Source organism: Hyperolius riggenbachi, chromosome 7, assembly GCF_040937935.1.
Source record: "Hyperolius riggenbachi isolate aHypRig1 chromosome 7, aHypRig1.pri, whole genome shotgun sequence".
Lineage (NCBI taxonomy): Eukaryota > Metazoa > Chordata > Amphibia > Anura > Hyperoliidae > Hyperolius > Hyperolius riggenbachi.
The window spans coordinates 35,049,281-35,062,429 of NC_090652.1; the positions used below are offsets into that span (position 1 = coordinate 35,049,281).

The window sequence follows — 13,149 nt, forward strand, 5'->3', positions numbered from 1 at the left end:
AAACTCCAAAAATGGGCTGGACAAAATTATTGGCACCCCTTCAAAATTGTGGATAAATAAGATTGTTTCAAGCATGTGATGCTCCTTTATACTCACCTGGGGCAGGTAATAGGTGTGGGCAGTTTAAAAATCCCACCTGAAAGCAGATAAAGGATATAAAAGGAAAAGAGAAGTCTTTGCATTGTGTGTCTGTGTGTTCCACACTAAGCATGGACAACAGAAAGAGGAGAAGAGAACTGTCTGAGGACTTGAGAACCAAAATCAGCAATCTAAAAGGTTACAAGTCCATCTCCAGAGATCTAGATTTGCCTTTGTCCACAGTACGCAACATTATAAAAAAAAGTGTGCAACCCATGGCACTGCAGCTAATCTCCCTGGGTGTGGACGGAACAGAAAAACTGATGAAAGGTTGCAATGCAGTATAGTGTGGACGGTAGATAAGCTACCCCAAACAAGTTCCAAAGAAATCCAAGCTGTCCTGCAGGCTCAGGGAGCACCAATAAAGAGCTAGAATTGGGTTTGAGGAGTGGGCCCCTGGGGGGCCCTCTAGCCCAAGGGCCCTGATGCCATCGTTACCTCTGCACCCCCTATTGCTACTTCACTGTGTGGACAGATGAGACCAAGATAGAGTTTTTTGGTAAAGCACATCATTCTACTGTTTACCAAAAATGTAATGTGGCCTAAAAAGAAAAGAACCTACAGTGAAATAAGGCAGAGGTTCAATGATGTTTTGGGGATGTTTTGCTGCCTCTGGCACTGGGTACCTTGAATGTGTGCAAGGCATCATGAAATCTGAAGATTGCCAAAGGATTTTGGGTGACACTGTAAAGCCCAGTGTCAGAAAGCTGGGTTTGCATCCGAGGGTCTTCCAGCAGGACAATGGCCCCAAACATACGTCAAAAAGCACCTAGAAATGGATGGCAACAAAGTGCTGGAGGGTTCTGAACTGGCCAGCAATGAGTCCAGATCTAAATCACATTGAACACCTGTGGAGAGATCTTAAAATTGCTGTTAGGAAAAGTCTCCCTTCCAATAAGAGAGACCTGGAGCAGTTTTCAAAAGAAGAGTGGTCCAAAATTCCAGGGTGAGAGGTGAAAGAAGCTTATTGATGGTTATAGGAAGCAAATTATTTCAGTTATTTTTATCCAATAATGGAGTTAAGGGTGCCAATAATTTTGTCCAGTCCATTTTTGTAATTTTGTGTGAAATGTCCAATTTGCTTTTTTTCCTCCCTTTTTTGTTTTGTTCCAATACACACAAAGGGAATAAACGTGTATAGCAAAACATGTGTTACTGCAATACTTTTAAGTGAGAAATACTTGATTTTCTAGAAAATTTCTTGGGGTGCCAACAATTTCATTACTGTATCCTGAATGGGTTGAGGGACCCTGCCATCTCCACCTTTGGGTGGAGGGATAATGGGTTGCTTCCCCACCCCTTCCCCTTATTTGGAGTCTTTGCCTTTACCTATTATCTATGATTAAAGACCATCTTGGTCCGAAACATGTCAGCGATTTGTTTTTTCTAGTGTTCTTATTGGATATGTCCTGAATAAAAATTTTCATATAATGTCAGACATAGTGCGGACCATCTTTTCTTTCTAGTTGCCATGGGGATCAAGCGTCCAGATTCCAGCACTGTCCTCACTAGGGGGTGAGCGGTATACCACTCCTATTTTGCTAAAATTACAGTAATATACCTTGATGACATACTGTACATATTAAAAAAGTTGAGTCCCTAAGGTAATTATGTATTTTTTGAAATGTATTTTTTAAAATATACAAATGATTTATTTTTGTAACTATGGGCAAGTGGGAGAGGTAAGGGATTAATTTTAATGGGGAATTTCTGTAATTTTATTTAAGTTAATGTGTTAGGGTGTAATTTTACTATTTGGCCACTAGTTGCTCCCCCGTTGTGTTTTTGGTGGCTGTTTGAAATGGATTTATCCAATTTTATTTAAATTAATTGAAGTGGTTTTTAACCTTTTGCTGTTCCAGTCAGTGGCAGCGCTACACTGTGGCATGCTGGGGCTCTGCCCCTCCCCTGGGAATTACTGTGTCCCCCCCTGAGTGCCCCCCCCCCTTAAAAGGGCTCTGTGGAGGGTATTAAAAACAAAATACTGACACTTACTTGAGGCTTCTACCGGCCCCCTGCAGACCTCTTATGATCCTCCGTTCCCCGCCGACGTTCCCGGTCTAATTATTCTTCCAATACAACTGCGGCTGCACGGTCATGGCCGCACGCGTGCTCGCTACCGCTCACGTCTCCGGGAGCTTACTGCGCAGGCTCAGTATGAGGCTTTCTCGTACTGTGACTGCACAGTAAGCTCCCAGAGACACAAGCGGGAGTGAGCAGTATTCGTCTAGTTAGACGAATAATTAGACCGGGACCGGCGGCAGGGAATGGAGGATTGTAGAGGATGGCACGGGACATGACAGCTGCAGGGGGCTGATAGAAGCCCTAGGTAAGTGTCAGTTTTTTGTTTTTAATACCCTCCACAGAACCCCTTTAACAAACATTTAACTGTTCCCAGGCTCCAGAAGTGTGCACTGAAAGAGATCTGTAAAAACACTATCCAAGTCAGCCTGAGTCTATGTAAGGGTTAACAAAACAAAAAAATCTGACTGCCATCAATACCTCAGAAGCCAGCTCCCTTGTAATTAATGTATCTGGATGACTCTTATATTTGCAAAAAATCACCCCGCCTCCTTCTGTGTATTATATCTATGTAAACTGTGTTATGACAATGTCAGCCTACAGGAATAGAATCTGCAGAGGCTTATTAGGCAAAAGCTTACATATTAGGCAAAAACGTACAATAAATTGTATCATCCTGATTCAAAGCATCCTGTCTCTAAAGCCAAACTCTCTGTCTGCCTGAATTTTCAGCTAAAACAGATAAGGAATGACACAGTGTTTCTCTCCCTCCTGCCTCCTCCCTCTCCCCGTAGCTCAGCTTGTAGAATATGGGGCTGTAATGATTTGTGTGAGATTGCACACAAAACTGGAGAAGTGGATGACAGAACAAGAGTGATACTGCAGGAAATCAGGAAAGTATATCATCAGCACCTGTGGTCAGAGTTTCTGACAGTGGTCAGTTTGTCGTTAGTAAGGTGTGGCTATGACAGTGAGCACTGCAGGCTCAAGAAACAAGGAAATGGACACAAATTTGGGAGCCAGAAAGGTCATGTCAAGTAAGAGGAAGGGTAATGTGGGGCCTTTATGTTGGGTTGGGTTGTGTTCATCTAAGGGCTAAGATCTGAGATAGCAGAAGCTATGGCCACTGTATTACCCCTCCCCCCCATCCCCCCCCCCCATTTTAAGTGTGATCCACCAGCCAACCATTGTGCCCTCTTTGTGCCCCACCAAAGATTTAAAGCTGGAGCCACCACTGCTTCCAGTATGTAGGCTCTACGTCCTAATTAGTCCAGGAAGTAGAATCTAGGTCCTGCATTAAAAACAGCCGCCTGCCGCCGCGCATGCATGTGTGCGCGCATGCTTGGCTGAGGTTAAAAATTTAATGGGGTTTAAAAAAAAACAACATTTTATTGGGACCATGTAACTTTAAACTTTTTATTTTCAACTTTAACAACTTTTTCCCCCCAACTTTATTGAATGATTGTTGCTATTAGCTAGCAACAATCATTGTACGCGTGGCGACAGGTGGCTATTTTTAATGCAGGACATAGATTCTACCTCCTGGAACACACAGCAGCATTAATTAGGACGTAGAATCCCCATGCTGGAACAGCAAAAGGTTAAAAACCACTTCAATTCATTCAAATAGAATGGGGTAGATCCCTTTCAAACAGCCACCAAAACCACCGCGTTTACTGCCCATGTGAACCAGCCCTTAGTTAATAGAGGCTGCACCTGACACCCAAATTACCTAGCACTTTTTTGTGACGTACACATTCTTTGTTACCTTGCTGTGTTTTGATATGCCTCAGGTGGGGGCTGCTTTCTCTTAAGCACCTAATAGGTATTTTTCAAACATTTTCCCAGTTTATAAATTCAGTTGATATTTTTATATCTACAGTTCATTTTTTGGACAAGCACAGACAACATCTGCTAGATGTTGTGAAGTGTGTAGATCCAGTTCTGTTTGATCTGAAAGACCAGAATCTTCTGACAGAGGAACAGTACCAGAGTCTGATGAGGATGCTCACATCCAGCGAAAAGATGTCTGAGCTATTTAAAATAGCTAGCTCCTGGGATCACAGGGAAAAAGATCGACTGCAGAAGGCTCTGAAGAGATGTAATGTTATGGTATTTTCTGAACTGAAAAGAGCTGACCGTAGAGAGAAACATCCATCACCTGAAAGATCTCTTGGTAAGTCTGAGCTTCACTTGGCCAGATTTTCTACATTTTATCACGTTATCTTAAAGGGCAACTGAAGTGAGAAGACTAGGGAGGCTGCCATGTTTATTTCCTTTTAAACAATACCAGTTGCCTAGCAGCCATGCTGGTCTGAATAACACCAGAAGCGTCTGAATCACACCAGAAACAAGCATGCAGCTAGTCTTGTCAGATCTGGCAATAATGTCAGAAACACCTGATCTGCTGCATGCTTGTTCAGGGGCTATGGCTAAAAGTATTAGAGGCAGAGGATCAAGCAGAAGAGCCAGGCAACTGGTATTGCTTAATATGAAATAAACATGGTAGCCTCCATATACCTCTCTCTTCAGTTGTCCTTTAAAGTGAATCTGAAGTAAAAATAAACTTATGAGATAATCAATTGTATATGTAGTACATTCTAGTATTATAAAAAATAGTCTTATATTTTTATTTTCAGTTTAAAGTGTACCAAAGCTGATGAAAGCTAAAAGCTTTATACATACCTGGGGCTTCCTCCAGCCCCATAAGCTTGGATCGCTCCCACGCCGCCGTCCTCAGTCTTCTGCAGCTCCGGTACCAGGTCCCATAACTTCAGCCAGTCGGGGCTAGTCTGTGCAAGAGAAGTGCGCCCTCTATGTATCTCTACAGCGGCTGCTGGAGAGATACGTAGAGAGTGCACTTCTCTTACGTCAGACTGGCCGTGACCGGTTGAAGTTATGGGACCTGGTACCGGAGCTGCAGAAGACTGAGGACGGCGGCGTGGGAGCGATCCAAGCTTATGGGGCTGGAGGAAGCCCCAGGTATGTATAAAAGCTTTTAGCGTTCATCAGCTCTGGTTTCCTTTAGTGACTTAATTTCAAGATATCATCAGACTGTTACAGTTGTTGTTTAGAATCCACAATCTGCCTTACTTGTCTAAAGCTGAAAAATATACAGAAGTAATGATTTTCCTGCAGTAAAACCTTGTTATCTGCCTTCTCCCTGACAGATGACAGGCTTTTACCTGCCATTGTTCAATAGGCTATTTTGCATAGATTACTTAATTTTTTTCTTACTTACGCTGTACTGAAAAACAGAAAGGGACTTCAGTCACTTTCTTAGTAGGGCTTGTGCTATATGTACCTGTGTTTATCACATCATGTCACATCAGGTACACTTTTATCACAAATACAGAACATTTGGTGAAAACATTGCCACATGTAATACACAGGGGCGAAACTAGAAATCACTGGGCCCCCCTGCAAAACTTTGGATGGGGCCCCCTCCCTCACATTTTCTGCACAGATAAACTGAGCAGAAAACAGAAAAGAGAACCGACAGACGAGTGTGCTCCCAGCCTCAGCTTATTACACTCACTCTGTCCATCTCTGATGGAGCAGAACTGGCTCTGCAGCCTTCTCCGGGATCACTACAGTACAGAAGACTTGGGGAGAGGTAGAGAGGTTGGTGGTAGAACAGTGCTGTACACAAGACCCTGCTGCACAGTGTCTACCAATCGTTGTCTGCAAAACTTTGTATGAAACCTTATCAGTGGCTGAGCAGATGCAGTCATTAGAACAATTGTGCAGTGAGCAGCAAAGCTTTTTCTCTCTGTGTCATTAGTTGGCAGTCTCTCAGGACAGGAAAATTAAACTTCTCCCCTCCACGGGGCCCCCTGAGGCTTCTGGGCCTCCCTGAGGATGCATCGCTTGCAGGGTCTATTGTTACGCCCATGGTAATACAGTAAAGTTACAAAGAACCACCATGATTTTGTGTAGTACTGAAGACTGATTGGAATGTAACCTTTTTTTACTGAAAGCACTACAAAGTACAATATTGCCTTTTAGAACACAAAGTTCTAATCAATTGTTGGCTATTACATATCAGGGAAGAGAGATGGATCATCTGTGTCACCCACCATAAAGTTCACCTAAAAAGCATATAATCTAAACTAGGCCATAACCTTTATCCACTAGGCAACTCTGCTTCTTGCAGAATCTGACTCTCAGAATCTGAACTCAAGGCCCAAAGACATACAGTTTACTTATTGCCTTACCTCTGGTATCCTTCCTATTCCTTTAAACTGTAATGCTGGGGATACACGGTACGTTTCTGTACTGTGTATCGAGCAGCTGATGCGGCCAGCTGATAATATTCAGCAGGTCTGATGATGCTGCTTGATGCCCGCCCGCTCGCTCCCCGCCGGCGGACAATGGCAGGGAATTGAGCGGCTGATAAGGAAGCACCAGTGGGGATGAGCGGGAATCGATCCACGCGCACGCCGGACGAGCAGGGACGCAGTGGGAGTCGATCCGGCTGCCGGATCGACCCGTGTATGCCTAGCATTAGACCTGAATGGCAGTGTTCACACCTTTATGTTTCTTGTAATTGTCTAGTTTCGTTGACACACTGTATGAGTCATTTTGATGTTTAAGTTGTCTACTTCTGTATTATGTACCAGTCTGTATTAGCCACCCATGTTTGCTTCTTACTTCACAAGGGAAAAAGCTGATGCTGTAAAATTATTATGCATTAAAAAAATAACAAAATAACATTTAAAAACCTGTAGCCTTTGCCTTTGGTATCAGGAACTTTTTCAAAAATGATGTGATGCCATTTTTTGGGAGGCTTACAATTTAATTATAATCAGAGTGGAGAATAAGTGAAAGAGTTTAGAACCGTGTTTTGAATATTCAGTAATGCCATTTCGATCTGCAACATTTTAACAATTTTCTTCTTTTATAATAATTTCTTGTTCAATTGAAGATTATAAAGTTCATGCTCCAAGGCTATCAGAAATGCTCTGTACATTTAAACTATACGAAAAAGTGACACTGAAGCAAAAAAAACCCCTTATGTTATAATGAATTGAATGTGTAGTACGGATAATAAATAGAACATTAGAAGCAAAGAAAAGATTCTCATATTTTTATTTTCAGTTATATAGCTTTTTTACATAACATTGCATAATTCTGTCATAATTACAGTTTACAAACCACACTCTGTATTTTAAACGGAGCAGAGCTAATGACCCTTCGAACTTCCTTGCAGAAAAAAACCTTATCTCAACCTGTCTGTTTGATGTATAAGTGCTACAGAAAAACAGGACTGTCTTTGACCCAATTTGGGTGGAAGAGTTCAGAGAAGCTCTTTTGCATAGATAACTGATGATTCTTAACTTTTCCTTTACTGGAAACAATATGAGACTCATTTCTTTGCTATTATTGTTCTGTTTCTTAGCCGCGCTACACATACAATTCATTATATCATAAGTTTATCTTTGCTTCAAGTTTGCTTTAAACTTGAGAAATGTGACCTCCAGAAACAATCCACTCAGCTTTTGGATATTGTACCATAGATGGAATTGCCATTGGTCCACATAAAGTCAAAGTTATCTATACACTAAAAAGTACAGAGTGTAGAGATATGCTGGTTTATTTTTGTATGAAAGTTACAGAAAAATTCTTAAAGGGAACCTGTACTGAGTACAATTATTTAAAAAAAAACACATGAGGTAACGTCAAATGAACATTACATAGTTACCTCACCATCAGTTCCTCTCAGAAGCTCACCATTTACTTCTTACAGTGATCCCTTCCAGTTCTGACAACATTTTGTCAGAACTGAAATATATCAGTTGCTGTCAGTTATTTATCAGTTGCTGTCAATTATAGCTGAGAGGACAACTGTTGTGCCAGGTAATGTCCATGTTTCCCTATGGCTCAAGTGGGCGATGTTACAGTTTAACAGTGTGCTGACCAAAAAGCTGTTATAGGGTAATGGCCATTTTCAAAATGGAGGACGGAGAATTCCATCGATCACAGTGGACAAACAGGACACAGGAAAGGAGAAAGAAACTGAGGAGTAGACTACACGCGACTTGTGTATGTTTATTTTGACTTTTCTTTTTTGTTGGAGAATCTAATCATCGATCCCAGTACTGTAGTCATTCAAGTACAGCCCGGTACTGTAGTCAAGTCGCCCAAGTTGCACACTACTGTGTATGTGCTGGCCTGGAGGCTCAACTTCATGATTGCGCTCCTGTGGCCCGGAAGCATTCTGTGCATGCGTGGTATGAGTCTTGATACAGTGCGCATGCACATTACACTCCTGGCCACAGGAGGTATTATCAGTATTCAACACACAGTTAAGCTGGCCACTAACGGTCCAATTTCTAGCGAAAAATCGTTCGAGCGATCAGAAATTCTGATCGGATTGGTTGTAAATAATCTCCATTGGTGGACACAATCGATTATGAACGAGTGAAAAAAATGTCGCCCGAATGAATTTTCGTCGAACGAAAATTTGGATTTTCTTGATGGTCGTGATAGATAGGAAGCAATGATTGGTTAGTTGATGGTGTAGTGAACGATTTTTCGTCCGATCAGAATTTCTGATCGCTCAAACGATTTTTCGCTAGAAATTGGACCGTTGGTGGCCAGCTTTAGAATGAGCCAATTGTGATTTAGCCACCCCACAGGTATCCTGTTGTTTGTGTGTTAAGGCTTTTTTGCTGCGTTTTGCGATCTGTTTCCGAACTCTTACAAATCTCAAAATGCAAGGATATCTTCCGAGTACAGAAAATCATGTGAACCCTTTTATACCACTGTGTTCTGGTGTACTCCAATTCTGCAGATCCCAAAATGTTCTGCAAGCTGCATTTCTTCTGTGTTTGTATCATACAGCAAAGAACCACGAATGCAATCACCAAAAAATAGCATTGTAAAATTGCACTGCATTTGTGATTTGTAGTATAAAAGAACTCTTATTATCCAATGAAATTACATTTTATCTTGTGTTTAGAAAAAGCTGTCTTTGCCGCTTTTTTTTGAAGTGATAATATAATTGTTGTCGATATTATTATTATTATTTTATGTAGTCCCATTGTTCTTTTGTGGTGCCCAGCCCTTGCTAACTTACAGTCATCGCACAACGGAGGAAAGAGGTGCCCTGGTATGATAAAAGCGTCTAAAAACAGCTTAAAAACGGTAAATAGTATGAGGTATCTTACCTCAATGACGAAATCTCTGTAAATTATTACAAATTATTTTTATTAGCACAGGCAACGCGTTTCGCGGGTCTCAGCCCGCTTCATCAGGCCAGTAGCAGTGCCAAATAGAAGAAATCCTTTAGCATAGGGATAGGGAGCCTCTATCTTAGTTCCCTATGCTAAAGGATTTCTTCTATTTGGCACTGCTATTGGCCTGATGAAGCGGGCTGAGACCCGCGAAACGTGTTGCCTGTGCTAATAAAAATCTTTTGTAATAATTTACAGAGATTTTGTCATTGAGGTAAGATACCTCATACTATTCACCATTTTTAAGATGTTTTTAGACGCTTTTATCATACCAGGGCGCCTCTTTCCTCTGTTGTGCTAAGTATACCCCCGAACAGACTCTGTTCGAGGGGAGGTGATATACCACTAGTGGCGACCCCACAGTGGTTGTTCCAACCTTTTTTCTATTAAGAGAGTGACAATCTTCAGGTCCTGGCTAGGACCACCCCGAGTGGAGTCGGGTTTATTGTCTCCACCTGCTTCCTGTGGTTGGTTGCCCCAGCAACCTTCCTTTGTGAGTAGTGCTTTCATTTACTTACTTTTACCGTGATTTTAAACATATTGCACTACTGGGCTCCCGTTTTCTGTCTCCTGTGTCTTTTCCCATAGGGTGCTGAATCACCCCTACCATTATAACTTACAGTCATGTTGAACAGGGATTAAACAAAAGGTGAGGCAATACATAAGGTGTGACTCTAAGGGTGGTGAATTTCTAAATTAAATTCAGAAAAGAACACAGCTTGACCAGAGGTTTAAGGGGAAAGGCCTAGGCTAGACTGTACGCTTGTCTGAAAAGGTATGTTTTAAAGAACCTGTAACAAAAAAAAACTTTTGGGGCGATACTTACCTCGGGATTGGTAAGTCTCTGGATCCTAACGAGGCTTCCCCCATCCTTCGGTGTCTCAGCAATCCAGCGCGACGACCCCCTGAGCAGCGGCAAGGTAAATATTTACCTCTCCGCAATCCTGCGGCTTTTCGTTCGAGTAAGGTGGAAATAGCCGAACCCGATCATATCCGCTCTACTGCGCAGGTGCGAGTCCTTTGCTCCTCTGCAGTAGAGCGGATACAACTGGGTTCGGCTATTTCCGCCTTACCTGAACAAAGCTCCAGAGGTCCTCTGTAGAGTGAGGAGAACCTTCAAGAAAGACACCCATCTCTGCAATGATCTACCAATCAGGCCTGACAGATGGCCAGACGGAAGCCACTCCTTAGTAAAAGGCACATGGCAGCCTGACTGGAGTTTGCCAAAAGGCACTTGAAGGACTCTCAGTCCATGAGAAATAAAATTATCTTGCCTAATGAGACAAAGATTTAAATCTTTGGTGTGAATGCAAGGCATCACATTTGGAGGAAACCAGACACTGCTCATCAACATTCCAATACCATCCATACAGTGAAGCGTGGTGGTGGCAGCATCATGCTGTGGGATGTTTGTCAGTTGCAGGAACAGGCAGACTAGTCAAGATAAAGGAAAAGATGACTGAGGTAATATATAGAGACATCCTGATTGAAAATCTGGTCCCTCTTGAACTCAGACTGGGGCGAAGGTTTAACTTTCAGCAGGACAACAATCCTAAGCACACAGCCAAAATATCAAAGAAGTGGCTTCAGGGCCACTCTGTGAATGTCCTTGATTGGCCCAGCCAGAGCCCAGACTTTAATCTGATTGAACATATCTGGAGAGATCTTAAAATGACTGTGCACCAACGCTTCCCATCCAACCTGTTGGAGCTTGAGATGTCCTGCAAAGAGTAATTGATGAAACTAGCCAAAGATCAGTGTGCCAAGCTTATAGCATCATATTCAAAAAGACTTGAGGCTGTTACTGTTACCAAAGGTGCATCCACAAAGTATAGAGCAAAGGCTGTGAATACAGGGGGATGCGAAAGTTTGGGCAACCTTGTTAATCATCATGATTTTCCTGTATAAATCGTTGGTTGTTAATATAAAAAATGTCAGTTAAATATATCATATAGTAGACACACACGGTGATAATTGAGAGGTGAAATGAAGTTTATTGGATTTACAGAAAGTGTGCAATAATTGTTTAAACAAAATTAGGCAGGGGCGTGGCCAAGATGGCATTGTAGCAGGACGTGTTTCTCAGAGCTCCGCTGCCTGGTCGCCATTTAGCTACCTTTTCTAAGCATATTTAGCACTGCCGCAACGGCAAACACCCTGTGCTTCATCGCTACAATACTCCCCCACGCTGGATTCCTGGTCCGATCCACCATCTGAGAGTGCGGGGACAGAGGAGCCTGCCCATGCATCTACCTCGCAGTGCTGGGACTATACCAGCGGGCCTGCCCGATCTCAAAGATCCCCCAGGAGGTACCAGCCCTACCCGGACATGCCACCAAAAACTTCTAGAAACAAAGACAAAGAGGAGCCTACCGAGGCTCCAGAAGATATTACCAGCACCCCAGCCCAGCAGAAACCAGCTAAGCGGGGTAAGCAGACTAACGACGGAGAGTCCCCGGCTGAACAAGGGGCAGAGGAACTCCTGATGCCTAGCTCTGCGGAGCTGCTGGAAGCTATAAAAATGTGTCAATCGACCCTCACTCAAAAGATAGAGAGCATGGAAGTGAATCTAGGGCTGTTGAGAAGTGACTTGAGCAAAATTAGAGGGAGAACCAAGGAATTGAAGCAACGTACCTCAGATTTGGAGGACACTGTTCAAACTCACCGGATTGCTATTCCTGCTATTCAACAACGTCTCTCTCAGCTGGAAAACAGGGCTGTGGATGCCGAAAACCGAAATAGAAGAAACAACTTGCGAGTCCTGGGTATCCCAGAGAAAGCTGAAGGCTCAGATATGGTTGCATTCTTAGATAACCTGCTCAGACAGCTCTTACCAGATTCCACCTTCTCTCCCTTCTTCGTTATTGAAAGGGCTCACCGCATGGCCACCAAAAAGAACCTTCCAGGAGCGCTCCCACGGCCAGTAATTTTTAAACTGATGAATTTTAAAGATAGAGATGCTATTCTCTCTGCTGCACGTGAGGCAGGGGAACTACGCTATCAAAACACTAAGTTAATGATTTTTCCGGACTATACCCTGGAAACCCAACGACAAAGGCAATCCTTCCAGTCTGTGAAGAGCAAGCTACGTGACAGACAAATACAATATGCCATGCTGTTCCCAGCGAAGCTCCGGGTACAAGACGGGGAGAAAACTCTCTTCTTCGAGACCCCTGCTGAAGCTCTAACGTGGATTGAAGCTCTCCCAGCTCAGTAACACCTTTCACTTTCACCTTTTTGCCTGATACAATACCATAATTGTTCGGTTCACCTGAATGACGGTATGGGATCCTACTTGAAAGTACTGATGCTACAAAATCAGCCCGGTAAGTGGATATACTTGCATTCACCCCTGTGACAGTCCGAGATTTATTTTTCAGTTTATTAGCAAATATAACTTTTCTTTATTAATGTCTAGACTTTTGCTTACAAAATGGATTTTGTCGTTTTTGAAAGACTCTCAGGGCGCTCTTTTTTATGTCTACCCGCCCTTCTTCATACTCTTCAAGCCCGGGAATTTAAGACTCCTCCCTTTATGTGCTGGACATTATACCACTAGCGGATCTAACGGACTCTCCGAGACAGCAGTCTGCTACTTAACTAAGATTTATCTAATAAAGACTGTTTCCTTGTGGTTTATCACTAAGAAAGTAGTGTTCCGGGCAAGTTATTACTTTAGCTCTCTGACATATGGGTGTAGAAGAACACGCCACTGTACTACCCTACTTGACACTCACTGTGCGGGTCTAGC

The 13,149-nt window shown here is 42.8% G+C and overlaps 1 protein-coding gene across 1 annotated transcript in view; it reads left to right on the forward strand.

Moving 5' to 3' along the window:
- LOC137525973 (uncharacterized) overlaps positions 1 to 13,149 on the forward strand; it is a 180,356-nt gene that overhangs the window by 84,992 nt on the left and 82,215 nt on the right. Inside the window, exon 8 of the mRNA XM_068247183.1 lies at positions 4,043 to 4,336. Coding sequence (XP_068103284.1) covers positions 4,043 to 4,336 — 294 coding nt within the window. The remainder of the gene's footprint in view (positions 1 to 4,042; positions 4,337 to 13,149) is intronic.